Raw genomic sequence first — 14,398 nt, 5'->3', positions numbered from 1 at the left:
TCAGAATTTGGCGTAAACAGAATGAGAACATGGATCCATCATGCCTTGTTACCACTGTGCAGGCTGGTGGTGGTGGTGTAATGTTGTGGGGGATGTTTTCTTGGCACACTTTAGGGCCCTTAGTGCCAATTGGGCATCGTTTAAATGCCACGGCCTACCTGAGCATTGTTTCTGACCATGTCCATCCCTTTATGACCACCATGTACCCATCCTCTGATGGCTACTTCCAGCAGGATAATGCACCATGTCACAAAGCTCGAATCATTTCAAATTGGTTTCTTGAACATGACAATGAGTTCACTGTACTAAAATGGCCCCCACAGTCACCAGATCTCAACCCAATAGAGCATCTTTGGGATGTGGTGGAATGGGAGCTTCGTGCCCTGGATGTGCATCCCACAAATCTCCATCAACTGCAAGATGCTATCCTATCAATATGGGCCAACATTTCTAAAGAATGCTTTCAGCACCTTGTTGAATCAATGCCACGTAGAATTAAGGCAGTTCTGAAGGCGAAAGGGGGTCAAACACAGTATTAGTATGGTGTTCCTAATAATCCTTTAGGTGAGTGTATTAGTAAATATGAGCCACACCCAAAACTCCACAACGATTAAATGAATAAAAAATTATAACAACTTAAATTCTAAACTTTTGCAAACCCAATTTTGCAGAGGTGTAGAAAGTATACACCATACTTTTTACTTAAAGTAGAGACCTTACTTGTGAAAATGACTCCATTACTAGTTACAAGTTATCAATTACAATAGCACTTGAGTAAAGAGTAGGCCTATCAGATTTGAACAGTATTTAAATATTTTACTCATGCTGAATGTAGGCTCAAAGATGCACTAGTCCTCAATGCCTACATGCCAGTCAAAATAAGAAACAGTTGATTTGTGAGGAGAGCGATCACAAGATGAATTTTCTAAAATCGAAATGACCAATTAAAACACCTCAATATTGCAATTAATACTATAAATAAAATTAATGAGAGTCAGACAAACGGCCTAGGATGAGTTTGAAAAAATAGTTATCAGAAAATGATTAATGTCGGAAATGAATCGAATTCACATTTTGTCTGGCGAGGGGCAAATGACTTTCAGAAGCAATCACTCCCTCTTAGTGTTGGATAGATTAAAAGAAGAGTAAAAAAAAAATCTGCATTGTTTACTGTTGTAAGGTATGTGATAATACAATTTTAGTATTATGCAACATAACAGAATCAGTGAAAAAGACTGAATAGGTATATTCCAGTGGTTTTAGTGAATTACATTTGTCTGCGTGATCTGCAGAAACTCTGATCATATTGTTGTTAAATGGTGACATCTAGTGTTGAGCTTTTAAACATGTAGTGAAAAAAATATATTGCTAAATAAGCTATTTTGGCTATTTATAATAAGTAACAATACAAAGTAAATAAAAAAAGACCTGTAGATTATAGATTTAAAAAATAACATCAGCGGAATTATGGACGTCCTTTTTTTTGACATTTACTTTGAGACCTTTAAACAAATGTTTGAGACGGTCAAGTGGGCTCAGTTAACCTGGTCTAAACTAACCTTTAAATTAATATGATGTGAAACTCTTATATATTATCTGTAGAAATCTGACCATGCTCACAATAACATGAACTTTAAAAGTTATGCATTTCCTTTCCTACAGCAGTTTTATAATAATAGAAATCACATTGTATTACACAGACTTTATCTGAACGCCCCCATAATAACATTGATTTTCTACTATTATTTGCATTTCCCTACCTACAGCAGTTTTAATACAAATATGCATCACATATTATATAACAAATGACATTTTATTTTATAGTGGAAATTTTATTTCATGTAAAAATACATACCGTAACTACATCCATCAATCTGCTTTTCTATTATGTTGGTAATTTTCAAACGGCCCCTTGGCATGCAGAACATTCTCTCTCTCTCTCTCTCTCTCTCTCTCTCTCTCTCTCTCTCTCTCTCTCTCTCTCTCTCTCTCTCTCTCTCTCTCTCCACCCTGCCTAATTTCAGCTGAATTTAGGATGCCTTTGACCCAGCACTGGATATGCATATGTGAAAGAGGGTGAGACAACGAGAGAGGGTCAGGGACAGACAGGAAGAGTGACTCAGAGTGAGTGTGTGTGTGTGTGTTTGAGAGAGAGAGAGAGAGAGAGAGAGAGAGAAAGCGAGAGAGACAGAGGAACAGAGAGAGTGCGCAAGGCTGAGGACACAGATCAATGCATCTTTGTGCTTGCTGCCTCAGCAAGTGAAGGTGAGAGCAAATCAAAACAAATAAAAAGCAGACGCCTCTGGAGAGAAGCAAACAGCCTCTGAGGGAGGATGATCACTGTCTGCGGAGAGCTAGAGGAGTGACTGTCAAGGCAGGTGCTGTTTCAACACAAGCGTATGTGTGGATTTGAGTCATCTTAGTGTCTCTTCACTGCACCCACTTACTGGACAACAAGACCTCTCGTGGATACTGAAACCTACAGAAACAAATGCCTGCAACATGCCAGGAAGCTCTGAGGTTTGCGTCTCAGGATGTAACTGAAGGTAGGTGCTTGTGTATGTACAAAATAAAAGTCTATTGTTTGTGTTGTGGTCTTTATGGGATTTCTGCATGATGTAACATTGATACTGATTAAAATCGGGTAGTTGTTGTGCCAGAGCCGTGGTACAGCGGTTAGTGCATGAGCTGTGGCGATACTAGTTTGAATCCTGCTTGCAACATTTACTGATCCCATTTCCCTTTTTTTCTCACTGCAATAAAAGGCTGCATGATTGTTGTGATTTCTGAAGGAAAGACTTGTGAGTCTTGTGCTTCATAGACTACAATCTTTCCTAGACTGACTTCAGGCTGTTGACATGTGTGGTGCCACAGCCTGGTGCCACCCAGAGGGGTCAGCTTGACATCCACAACAGAACATCAAGAAAGAGAGATGCTAGGGGGAATGAACAGCAAGATGATCTGAAATGTTTGCACATTCAAGGCTGGGGGCTGAGGGAATGTGTGTGTGTGTTCGCTGGAAATGTGATGGCGAAACAGTAAGTGATGACGGAAAGTGACGAGGTTTGGCTCACAGTCACAGTATAGTTTATTGTGACACTTCAGAGTCCCATGATTCCATTTATTCATGTCATGATGATATATTTTAAAAACACATACATTCATACATACGTACATGACATGTTTGTTTTTCTATCATGGAGTTAAACTTTCCATTTTTATAATGTTTTACCCTGAGGTAATGATCCTACCTTTAACAAACCCTTCTGATTTTTTAAACTTAATTCTAAACTACTCTCCACACACTGAATAAAGATAGTGGAGTAAAAAGTGAGTGACTGCTAATGTAAATAAAAAAAAATAAAAAAATAAAAAAATAATATATATATATATATATAATCCATATAATATAATATATATATATTATATATTTTTTTTATATGTTATATACATATATAATAACATCATAACATAACAAATAGAAAAATATTTTAGATATAAACACGTACAACATATAAACATATATATCTTTTTTTATATTTTTATTCGACTTTTTAATCTGTATCTTTATTAAGTGTGCAGTCAAATTTTTTCAAGTACAAGAAGCAATTCATGTGCAACAAAGTGCAACTTTTTTTCTGTTTTTGAAAACATATCTATTAATATATTATTATATATTACACTAGTATATATTAGATTGAGTATGATATTTAGCATCGTTCCACATGAGCTGGTCTCCACATAGGTGGAGTTCGCACTTTCCTCTTGAGGACATTTGGTCCCTAAAATGTACGCAAAATGACACACACACACACACATTTTTTATAACAGCCACTTATTAGAGTGGTTCGTTAGAAAATTTACTTTCAGTCGCTGATTAACACCCTCTTTGTCAGGCAAATTATCAAGGTGCCCAAGGTGTGTTGAATGAGAGAGAGGGCAGCCGAGCCTGGCTGGAGGGGGGCCAGGTGTAACAGCGGAAAGGAGAGAGAGTTAGGTCAGAGCAGAACAAAACGTGTGTCAGTGTGTGAAATATTTAATTAGTCACACACACACACACACACACTCAGGTTGACACAGTTTAACTCAGAGCAAACAGACGACAGTTTCTCTATATTTCTGGAAACTGTACGTATTAGTTTTCTGAATAGATAGATCAGAGGTAATGGAATCTGAATGTGTTAGAGCCCACTTTTACTCTCTTTCTCTCTCTCTCTGTTTGATATCACTCTGTTCTTTTGATTTCACCCTGTTCTCTCTCATCTTTTTGCTTACTCTTTCCAAATTGGATTCATGTGGTTTAGGCAGGAAAGTCTTTTGTACATTCTATTATGAGGTCTTGTGCTCTGAAATCAGCACAGTTGTTATTGAAGCATTGAGTTTATTTTATGAAGCATGAGGGGTTTTTTTTTTTTTTTTTTGCATCATACACCTCATAATAGATTGCACCCCAATTTTACATTTTTATTTAATGTCTTGATATAATGTATTCATTTCAAAACTAACTGCAGGCGGTAGCAGATGGTTTATAGTTTGCAGTTTTTGTATGTGGGCCACTGTCAGAAAACAGTGCCATTTGTGCTACATGAATGTGTGTCCCCATGACTGACTAATGATATCATTTACAGAATACTGAACTTAGTCGCATTATCTGATGGATTCGACTCTGAAAAGTATGTAAAATAAATAAAACTTTAATTGTGTTTAAAAGGTTTTTTTTTTTAATTTGAATATAACAATTCACATCACCTTTCATCCACATTACATTTACATGGGTTATATAAAACATGTTTACGTATATATATATATATATTTGACTATCCTGAGTTTATTGAAATCTTGCTTACACTATAGATTGGTTTTCCTAAAATACTTAATGCATTTCTGACATATTTAAGAGAGTGACATCATAACACATAATTCAAACAGAGAGCCATTTCTCTTAAAGTCCATATTTTTTTATTTTTTTTATGTTTATACTTATACTGGCCTCATCTAGTTCAATCTTTCTCTGTTATGGGGAAAAAAAGATGCATTTTAACAGATACATATTATACTTGGCACAAAGCACAAGAATATTTGATATAGTTAATCACTGCCATTTTTTCACATACAACCCCAAAACATTTTGAATTAAACTGGGTTGACACAAAAGAGAAGAAAAATGTCATTATTCTTATAATTAATAGAATTTTCTGAGAATTAAAAAAAAAAATGTAGACCTGAAAACAAACAAATAAATTCAGATTTTCTTTAGAGCAAGAATGGCACAGTTTTTTTTTTTTTTTTTTTTTTTTAAGGGATACTCCACTTTTTTTCGGAAATATGCTCATTTTACAACTCCCCAAGAGGTAAACAGTTGAGTTTTACCGTTTTAGAATCCATTCAGCCGATCTCCGGGTCTGACGGTACCACTTTTAGCATAGCTTAGCATAGATCATTGATTCTGACGAGTCCAGTAGCATTTCTTTCAAAATGACCAAAGAGTTTCAATATTTTTCCTATTTAAAACTTGACTCTTCTGTAGTTAAACCGTGTACTAAGATCGACGGAAAATGAATTCCGGCGTAATAATTCCGTAATAATCAAGGAACTGTGCAGCTGTACCATGAGTGCAGCAGGCGTAATATGACGCAGCGCCTGAAAATAGGTCTAATAGGTTAGACAAACTTAGCCCCGTTCACGTTGGAAGAAGTTACCGAGCTGGGGACTATTTTCAGGCGCTGCGTCATATCATTACGCCTGCTGCACCCATGGTACAGCCACACAGTTCCTTGATTATTACGCCGGAATGAGAGTAGTTCCTAGTCATATAGGCTTAGAAAATCGCAACTTTTCATTTTCCGTCGATCTTAGTACACGGTTTAACTACAGAAGAGTCAAGTTTTAAATAGGAAAAATATTGAAACTCTTGGTCATTTTGAAAGAAATGCTACTGGACTCATCAGAATCAATGATCTGTGCTAAGCTATGCTAAAAGTGGTACCGTCAGACCCGGAGATCGGCTGAATGGATTCTAAAACGGTAAAACTCAACTGTTTAACTCTGGTGGAGTTGTAAAATGAGCATATTTCCGAAAAAAGTGGAGTATCCCTTTAAGTATGACTCATGTATCAGGGTTTTTTTGCAGTCCAAATAACATTCATTACTATTCACCTTTTGTCTGCCTTTTTCAGTCTATTTACTTTAAAGAGTTCTCTTTCTCCTTCCACCTCAGGTGCACCATAGTCGTCAAATGCATTGATTTCTACTCAAGTCTGCCTGGACCAGTTATACTTGAGATGGGTAGACGGGCAGCTGATCACACCACTCCGGTGCCAGTTCTCGGAGCGCCCGCCATTGTGGGGACACGTGTCTGGAGGACCGTGGCAAATGGGACCAGTAGTATGGCGGCCCTCGCACTGACTCATCACTGTAACGTCGGTGTTCAGACATCACCTGCAATGAGAAACAACCAATTGCAGCTGGGCGTTAAACATAGGGACACTGGTAGAAATCAATCAGAAAAAACAGTGATCATGCCACCTAATGGCAACATCCTAAATGAGGCTGGTAAAAAGGAAGATAGCGGGAAAGAAAAAACAAGAAGTATCATTATTAAACGAAGAAGTCTAGAGGCTAAAATAAAAAAGGGTGTGACCTTTGAGGGGATGGAGAGGGATATTTGTAAAAGCATCAGGGAAGAAGTGCAGTGCCATAACCGTCCAATCAGAACCAGTCCTCCGTTAAGAGGTGTGGCTAACAGCAGGCTGAAACCGAGACGGAATTGTCACTTCACTAATGGGAGTGTGGTTGACTCTGAGGTAATGGGCGGGATCAGCAGTGACATCAGTGAGGGGAAGGAGTCTACAACTGGACAGAAAAAAACTTTACCTCTGCATTCACCTCCTAATAGACCTCTCTTGACCTTCTGCAGCACTTGTGGGGGCAGGCAGAATACAGAACCTCCTGGACTCCACAGCCAATCCAGGGCGATCACGCCTCCAACTTCTGCTGGTTCTCTAGGACTCCAATCGAGACATTCATCCCCTTTTTACCCTGGGAGTGACATGCAGAAATACACGCAGATAGAAAGGCACACCGAACGCAGTGTTACACAGTCAGAGCAGCACCCCATGAGCCCTAACCTTCATTCTTATCTCAACATGAATATAAACAAGGAATGGCCATTATCTCTGCTGCCTGCTCAGCAGAGTGAGGCATCAAACCTCACTAATCATCACACAGTCAAGAGGGAATCTAGTGCTGACACACACATTAATCATACCGGTTGTTCATCAGCTCTAAATACACACACGCTCACTGTTACCGTGAAAGAGGATAGAGCTCCGACAAAGGTCGTAAACACACTCTCGAATGCTAACAAACCTCATAACTCTTGTCCCCGCAGACCAGTGTCTCTTAACCCTCCCAAAACACACAAAAACAGCCCAACTGAGAAGCTAGCAGCCCCACAGGTGACAAGTACCAGAATACCACATGTGAACACCCACTTAAGATCATCTCACCAGCCAAACCCTGATGAGAAACGTCCAAATCAAGAAAACCAAGCTGCACCCACACACTCAGAGCTTACCCAGTCACAAAATAAAATGCACATCAAACCTTTGCAAACTACTTTGAAACCACAGATATTCCCCCAAACTAGCACACCACAGAACTCCAAACTTCAAAATGGCAATTGCTCACGATTGAATCAGACAAGTACACTTTCTAAATCTCCTACCTGTTTTCATTTACATTCAAATGTTAAACACCAAACTATAGTGCAGAGTTGTGTGAATGAAGGTGTCATATCCCCCACTGCTTCAAACCTTCACAGACAGGTTCAATTCCCTAATGGATTAGAGTCCAAGTTTGACACGCACACTAAACCATCAATGTGCTCACACACAAATTTCGGCATTAAACCTCAAAGCAGGACGCAAATCTGTGCTGACACAGAGTCAGAATCCTCACCCTCGGATTCACGTTTGCATTTTGCGCTGGTGACACACACACATAAACTCTCAGGGCCTCACGGTGAATCACGTCACGCGTCAATACACACCGGCACTCTTTCGCCCGCCGACACGCACAAGCAAGCTTCCCACACATCCACTCAGCGAACAAACACCAACGGAACATCACTGCAGGGTATATCCGCACATAAACACGCACTGTCACATCCTTATCTTGAGTCAAAAAGCCAAAATGACACTCGCTTGTTTTCACATGCCCCAAATATGTCAACCCATCAGAAAGCAACACTTACGACGCAAACAATCAACCATCAGAACCTCTCAAATGCATTTACCACCACTCAGACTGAGGTGGAGGTGCAAACGTACACCAAAGAATGTTCTCAAACTAGCCCCGGGGTCAAAGCTGCCCCGCGCGCTTTGTGTGTTCATTCGAAAACGCCACAAAGACAGACAGAGCCTACAGTTCTCAGACGCTCTGTCCTGAATCAGCTTAATAATGACACTCTTGAGTCCTCATTACTAGCCATCGCTTCCGCTAGAGCTTTTCCTCAAGCTAAAACACTCAATGGGAATGAGTTTAAGTCTTGGAATGACACAGAGTCAAAGAAACAAACTGAAATGAAGGCAGCAGAACCAGAACGTCAAATGATCAATGGCTCACAACACTTTCTTCAGCCTCCAAACAAACCACCTCCTTCTGTGACCCCTGCTTGTCGACCTCCCAAACCTTCTTCTGCACCTCCGCAAGCGCCAACTTTTAAATACATTTTGGGGGGCAGTGAAAACAGAGGCCTGAATGTGGCCTCCAACCAAAACTCACCTCTGACACCGTCAGGCACTTTGCCTAAGCAGCACTCACAGAATGGAGGGAATCTCCAGAACTCAAAAACACAAATGGAATCTCATTCTGAAGCATTTGGGTCTGTCCCAAATGAACACTGTTCCCTAGAGCACGACCATCCGGCTTCTGCGGTCCGGTTGCTGCCTGCATCGCCTCACTGTGGCAGTCGTCGGGACCCTAAGCGTAGACTAGAGATGGTAGAGGAGAGTCTGCAATCCAACAAGGAAAGAGTCACAACTCTTCTCAACTGCATCCAGGACCTGGAGATGAGCCACGCACTCAGCAAAGGGTGAGAGACAGAGTTATTCAAAAATTAGCAGATAATAGACAAGTGTGACTGGCGTGCTGGATGTGTTAAAGGTAATTGTGAGAAATTCTCAGAGCGGAGCGGCAGGAAAAGAAGGTAGTCGTGGTTTAATTTGATGTACATTTGGTTTTTATATCCAAGCGTAGGTCAATAAGGTCTGTAAATGAGCTCTAAATGAATTTATGGATGTGAGTGCAAGGCCAAAGGCATTCTAAAACAATGCTGTTTAAAATCCTTTTCCTTGCATGTTTTCTATTTATGTAGGCGGCGATGTTTTCGGACTGGCCAAGACCTTAGTGACTGTTCCACCTGTCAGAAGACTGCATGTGCTGTCTACAGGTGAGAGCACCCAGTGAGACTACCAACCATTTTAAAGAGATATGCTGCATTTACACCATGTCTTAATTACCGTAATTTCAAGATGACAACACATTCTGCTCTGAGCTGTCAACGTCGTCGGACTAGGAATTATGCATTTCTATGGCAACACTATCAATGCCTAAATGAATCTGCAGTGGTCACATGCTTTTTACAAGTTAAAATCTTGTAATTACGGTAATTACGGTATGGTGTGTAATTACCGTATTACCTATAGTTCCCCCAAAATTCCTGTCATAATCTACTCACCCTCATGTCATTCCAAACCTGTAAAGCTTCTTTCTTCTGTGAAGCACAAAATAAGATATTTTGACAAATGTTTTTTTTTTTTAAACAAAAGTGAATGGGGTCCAATGTTGGACCCCAAAGTTCTTATCTTATCTTCTTTTGTGAAGGAATGTCACAAGAAGGAGTGACATACAGGCTTGGAACGAAAACGGGTGAGTAAATGATGACAGAATTTTCAATTTTGGGTGAACTATCCCTATAAGCATGAACTTTTGTACTTTAGTGTGTCTTCTAGTTCGATACAATTAGATTCAAATTCTATTTCTTTCCATAGACACAATATTTTCTTCTACTAACGAAATAAAGAAATTCATATTCATTTATTAATTATATTTTATAATAATATTTGTATTAATATTAATGTCTGGATAGTGGGAGAAAATAACAGACAAAATAGACAACAAAAAAAACACATTTGACTTGCAATTACACACACACAAACATATATTTGTACAGTATGTAAATGTATACAGAATAAAATAAAATTTGTTATTCTATTTATTTTATTTTATATGTATTATATAATATTATATCAAATTTGTCACAGTTTCCTCAAAAACTATGAAGCAGCACAAGTGTTATCAACAATGACGATAATAATAAATGTTTATTGAGCATCAAATTAGCATATTTGAATGATTTCTGACAGATCGTGTGATATTGAGGAAAGAACTGGAGTAATGATGCTGATAATGCAGCTTTGTCATCACATGAATAAATGACATATAGAAAACAGTTATTTAAAATTGTAATAATGATTCAAAATATTACTGTTTTTACTGTATTTTAATCAAATAAATGCATCCTTGGTGAGCAAAAGAGACATAAAAACATTAAAAAAAAATCTTACTGACCCCAAACTTTTGACCAATAGTGTAAATGTATCTAATTCCAAAGGGAAAACATAACTATGAAGCATGGACTATGAGAAATAGAAGTAACTTGAAATGCTCTCGTTTCTATCGCCCTACCTTTTCTCTTCTCTCTCTCTCCCGCTTTTTTTACTCACTCTTTGGGCTAGTGTGGAGTATGACTTCCGGAAACAGGAGAGAAGATTCAAGGAGCTCTTCCAGAGTCTGTGTCCACCATCCCCAGAGAGGAGAGAAGGATATGAAGAATCTCTTTCTTTACTCACCTTACTCATTCACAATCACAAATTACACCAGCTAAATGCCAACATTATGACCCAAAGTCAATCTGAGAGTCAAACTCAAAGTCAGCCTCAGATTATTTCTCAGATTCAGTGCCAAATCCAGGCTCAGTCTCAAATTCAAACTCATTCGCCGTCGCAGATTCAGTCTCGGCCTCAGGCTCAGCCACAGGTTATATCTCGGATTCAGCCTCACTCTCAGATTCAGATTCAGCCTCAGATTCAATCTCAGAATCAGATTATATCTCAGATTCAATCTCAGACTGAGATTATGCCTCAGATTCAGTCTCAGGCTCACCCAGAGAATCAGTGCCTGTTCAAGGCCAAAATCAAGAGGAAGAAATTATGCAGGAAGCTGTTCGGCTGGCTGCCACACAAAGTCCAAACAAAATGACTACATCATGCCAAGAATCTGATTTTCATGCATGACTCTCAACCCTCTGGTATGCGGAGTCACAACTCCTTTTGGTCGAAATGCAATCTGAAGTCTGACATATTTTATGGAATGGAGCAATATTTCATGGCATTCTGTGACTGTGAGCTACCAAGGATTTTGAACCATGAAACTAGTTTTCCTTGGCAAATGCTATTGCACAAGATTTACTTTAAAAATGTATTCTAAGTTCCCTACAGTGACAATGAACAATATGCTTGCCTTGACTAAACATGAAGGGTTTTGCACTTAAGATGCTTTTTTAGGACATGACATGATGAGGATACACATCACTTCCTTTTTGATCTTCCAAATGGACAGCTATCATCTGTTAAAGCCAGATGACTGTGATGGGACTGACATATGGAGCTTCAATGGCTGAATTATTGCTAAATAAACCACAGATTCAAGGTTATGCAACAAAGATGGGTGTTTTGTCTCTTTTCTTCTAAATCAACAAGATTTAGAAAGAAGATTTATGCCCAAATATAATCATGTTAATTTACTGTTTTTGTTTTAGTAAGAGTGTTTGCAGTGGCAATCTGTGAGTATCAAACTCATTTCTCTGCCACATATTATTGCACTTAAAGGTGCACTGTGTCATTTTTAGCGGCATCTAGTGGTGAGGTTGCGAATTGCAACCAACAGAAGTTACGGTGGCCGACAGGAAAAGATGTCGTCGTCTGAGACAGCAGATAGTAGCCAGTTAAGCAATGAGGTTTCTTTACAAAGATAAATTAAGAAATTAGGTTTACTTAATTATTCACTAAAACGATATGTTATTGCGATTATTATTGTTGCTTGTTCATCATTGTGTCAGTGTTTTATTCGCTGACTTTAGTTAGCTTCTTTGCATAAAGAACAACATACTGACGAAACGCGTTTGTCCGTTTACGGCTACTGTAGAAACATGTCGGCACATTTCAATGTAAGGGGACCCGCGGTGTATGTAGATAGAAATGGCTCATTCTAAGGTAATAAAAACATAACGGTTCATTAAGTAAGGTCTTTATACACCACTGAAAACATAGTTATGTATATGATATCGCATTTCTGTCAACAGATCCTCCTAAATATTACACAGTGCACCTTTAAACTGTCAATTACACACAAAGTGCACAATTTCACAAACACAGTCGGTTAGGTCTGTGAAAGTAGACAGCAAGAAAAGAAATGCCATGTGTATATTAGATCTGTGTATTAAAGTGACAGCAGTGTAATACACAGTATACCTACTGCTATATATGTTCCAATGTGACGTTACATTGGAGCACATTCCTGAATGGCTCATTTTGAGATACTGTTTTTTGAGACATGGACTTTTACCACAATATGGGTGGTTTTGTACACACACTGCGGACTCACATATGTTCAAAACAGTATAAAAGTTAATTTTGCATAACACGTCCCCTTTAAGTTTTCTCATGTCATACATTTTTGTCAATTTTAATGGCATCTAAATTTAGTCAAAAATAACATTTTAGCTAATGAGAAATACAAGATTAAATATAAGATTTGATTTGGTCATTGACTAAATCTGTAACACTTTACAATACAAGCTTTTGATTTTAATAATGTATTAGTAAATGTTGAAATTAACATTAACAAAGATTAATAAATGCTATAGAAGTGCAGTTTGTTATTAGTTCATGTTAACTAATGAAACCTTTTTGTAAAGTGTTACTCCTAAATCAAAAACCATTTATTAACAAACATTTCTTCTGTAATTTCTTATTAGAAATTGTTGTCAGCATGCAGTGTTACAGTCCAAATATATATCCGATAAAAAATGTAGATCATCCTTTATTTTGTTTGATTATTCTTTTTAATATTATCCTCATGCTATGCATTTTCCGTTTTCTCTTCGTTTTCATTGACTCAATTTAAAAACCTGTCATCAACAAACATTTCGACTGTATATTTCATACGAGAAATTGTTGTTCACATACAGTGTTTTAAATGTATATCCAATCGACTGTCCTGGTACACAAAGAGGAGAGACAGGCGGTTGGTCTGAAAGCAATCAGCTTCACTCCTGACTCTCCCAAAGGGAAGTGGACGCATGCTTCAGGTCTCCAAAGCCCTAAACAATCTGTGGCCTAACAGGCTTTCTTAAAAGACTTTGAAAGTCAAACAATGTAGGAAGAACGTGGCGAAGCATGAAGAACCTATGATGAATTAAAAGTTTGGCTGCCCGACACACTCATGGCTTTATATGTAGAAGCAAATCCACTCCAGAGCTATTCATGCCCTGGTAGCTTCCTTTGATTAATAAGCTGTTGCCAGGGGCTATGCACTATTTTGGACTAGATTCTGCCTTAACTTAGTATCTAAAAAAATTGAATCTCTGCAGTGCAAGTAAAGTGACAGGAGCCCCAAATGTCAGCATCTCTCCACTGCTCTGGAGGGGTTGGGTTCTCTCTCCATGCCAAAGAGCAAGTGGACCTCACAGCCTGCCCTCGTACAAGAGAGCGAGTGCCATTGCAATACACTCTGTCTCTGGAACAAAACAAACCAGTAAGGGCAGCATTACTAAGCAAGGCTGGGATCAGTGCATGCATATTTGTCAGCAAGATTAGGTCGCTTTCATAATGTTGTGTGATGCTAGTAAAGATGAATCTTTAATTTGCATGTATAATGTATAGTTTAGTTTTAAAAAAATGAATAATTTACTGTCTGCTTCCAGCCTGTGGTGTGTTTAAAGGCCATGTAGCTGAGTGCTAACACAAACCCTGACATATTTGAGACTAAAAAGTATATAATTCTACATAAAGAATTCATATAGGAATTTATTTCTTGAAGGTATCCTATAGCATGGGCTCTCTGTCGCCATCTTAGGCTGAAACATAAAATTGCGAATACATATGCACAGATTACAACATAAAAAATATTGTAACATTGTAATATTGTAAAATTTTGTACAGTACTGGGAGAGAAAATATGAACATCAAGTCTGCCTTTCTCTCTTCAGTTTTATTGTTTCAACATCTCTTCTTTCTCACCCCTCTCATTTGCTTTCTCTCTCCCTCTGCTAATC

General features: G+C 38.4%; 1 protein-coding gene across 4 annotated transcripts; it reads left to right on the top strand.

The window, feature by feature from the left end:
- The first annotated feature begins 2,058 nt into the window (after positions 1-2,058).
- LOC311285146 (uncharacterized protein) lies at positions 2,059-11,783 on the top strand. 4 transcript variants are annotated; one of them, XM_084400636.1, is made up of 5 exons: positions 2,059-2,546; positions 2,839-3,038; positions 6,218-9,094; positions 9,377-9,451; positions 10,800-11,783. In XM_084400636.1, the coding sequence occupies exons 2-5, from the start codon at positions 3,028-3,030 to the stop codon at positions 11,320-11,322; spliced, it is 3,486 nt and encodes a 1,161-aa protein (XP_084256762.1). In that variant the 5' UTR covers positions 2,059-2,546; positions 2,839-3,027; the 3' UTR covers positions 11,323-11,783. The 4 variants fall into 4 exon arrangements, with proteins under 4 accessions (XP_084256762.1, XP_084256764.1, XP_084256763.1 ...); XM_084400637.1 differs by lacking the exon at positions 2,839-3,038 and adding an exon at positions 9,886-9,930 and having other exon boundaries at positions 2,198-2,546; positions 10,800-11,779; XM_084400639.1 differs by lacking the exon at positions 2,059-2,546 and adding an exon at positions 9,886-9,930 and having other exon boundaries at positions 2,880-3,038; positions 10,800-11,779.
- Positions 11,784-14,398: the final 2,615 nt, after the last annotated feature.

The sequence above is a fragment of the Rutilus rutilus genome (assembly GCF_951802725.1).
Source record: "Rutilus rutilus genome assembly, chromosome: 25".
Classification (NCBI taxonomy): Eukaryota; Metazoa; Chordata; class Actinopteri; order Cypriniformes; family Leuciscidae; genus Rutilus; species Rutilus rutilus.
This window is presented reverse-complemented; position numbering and strand designations above follow the sequence as displayed.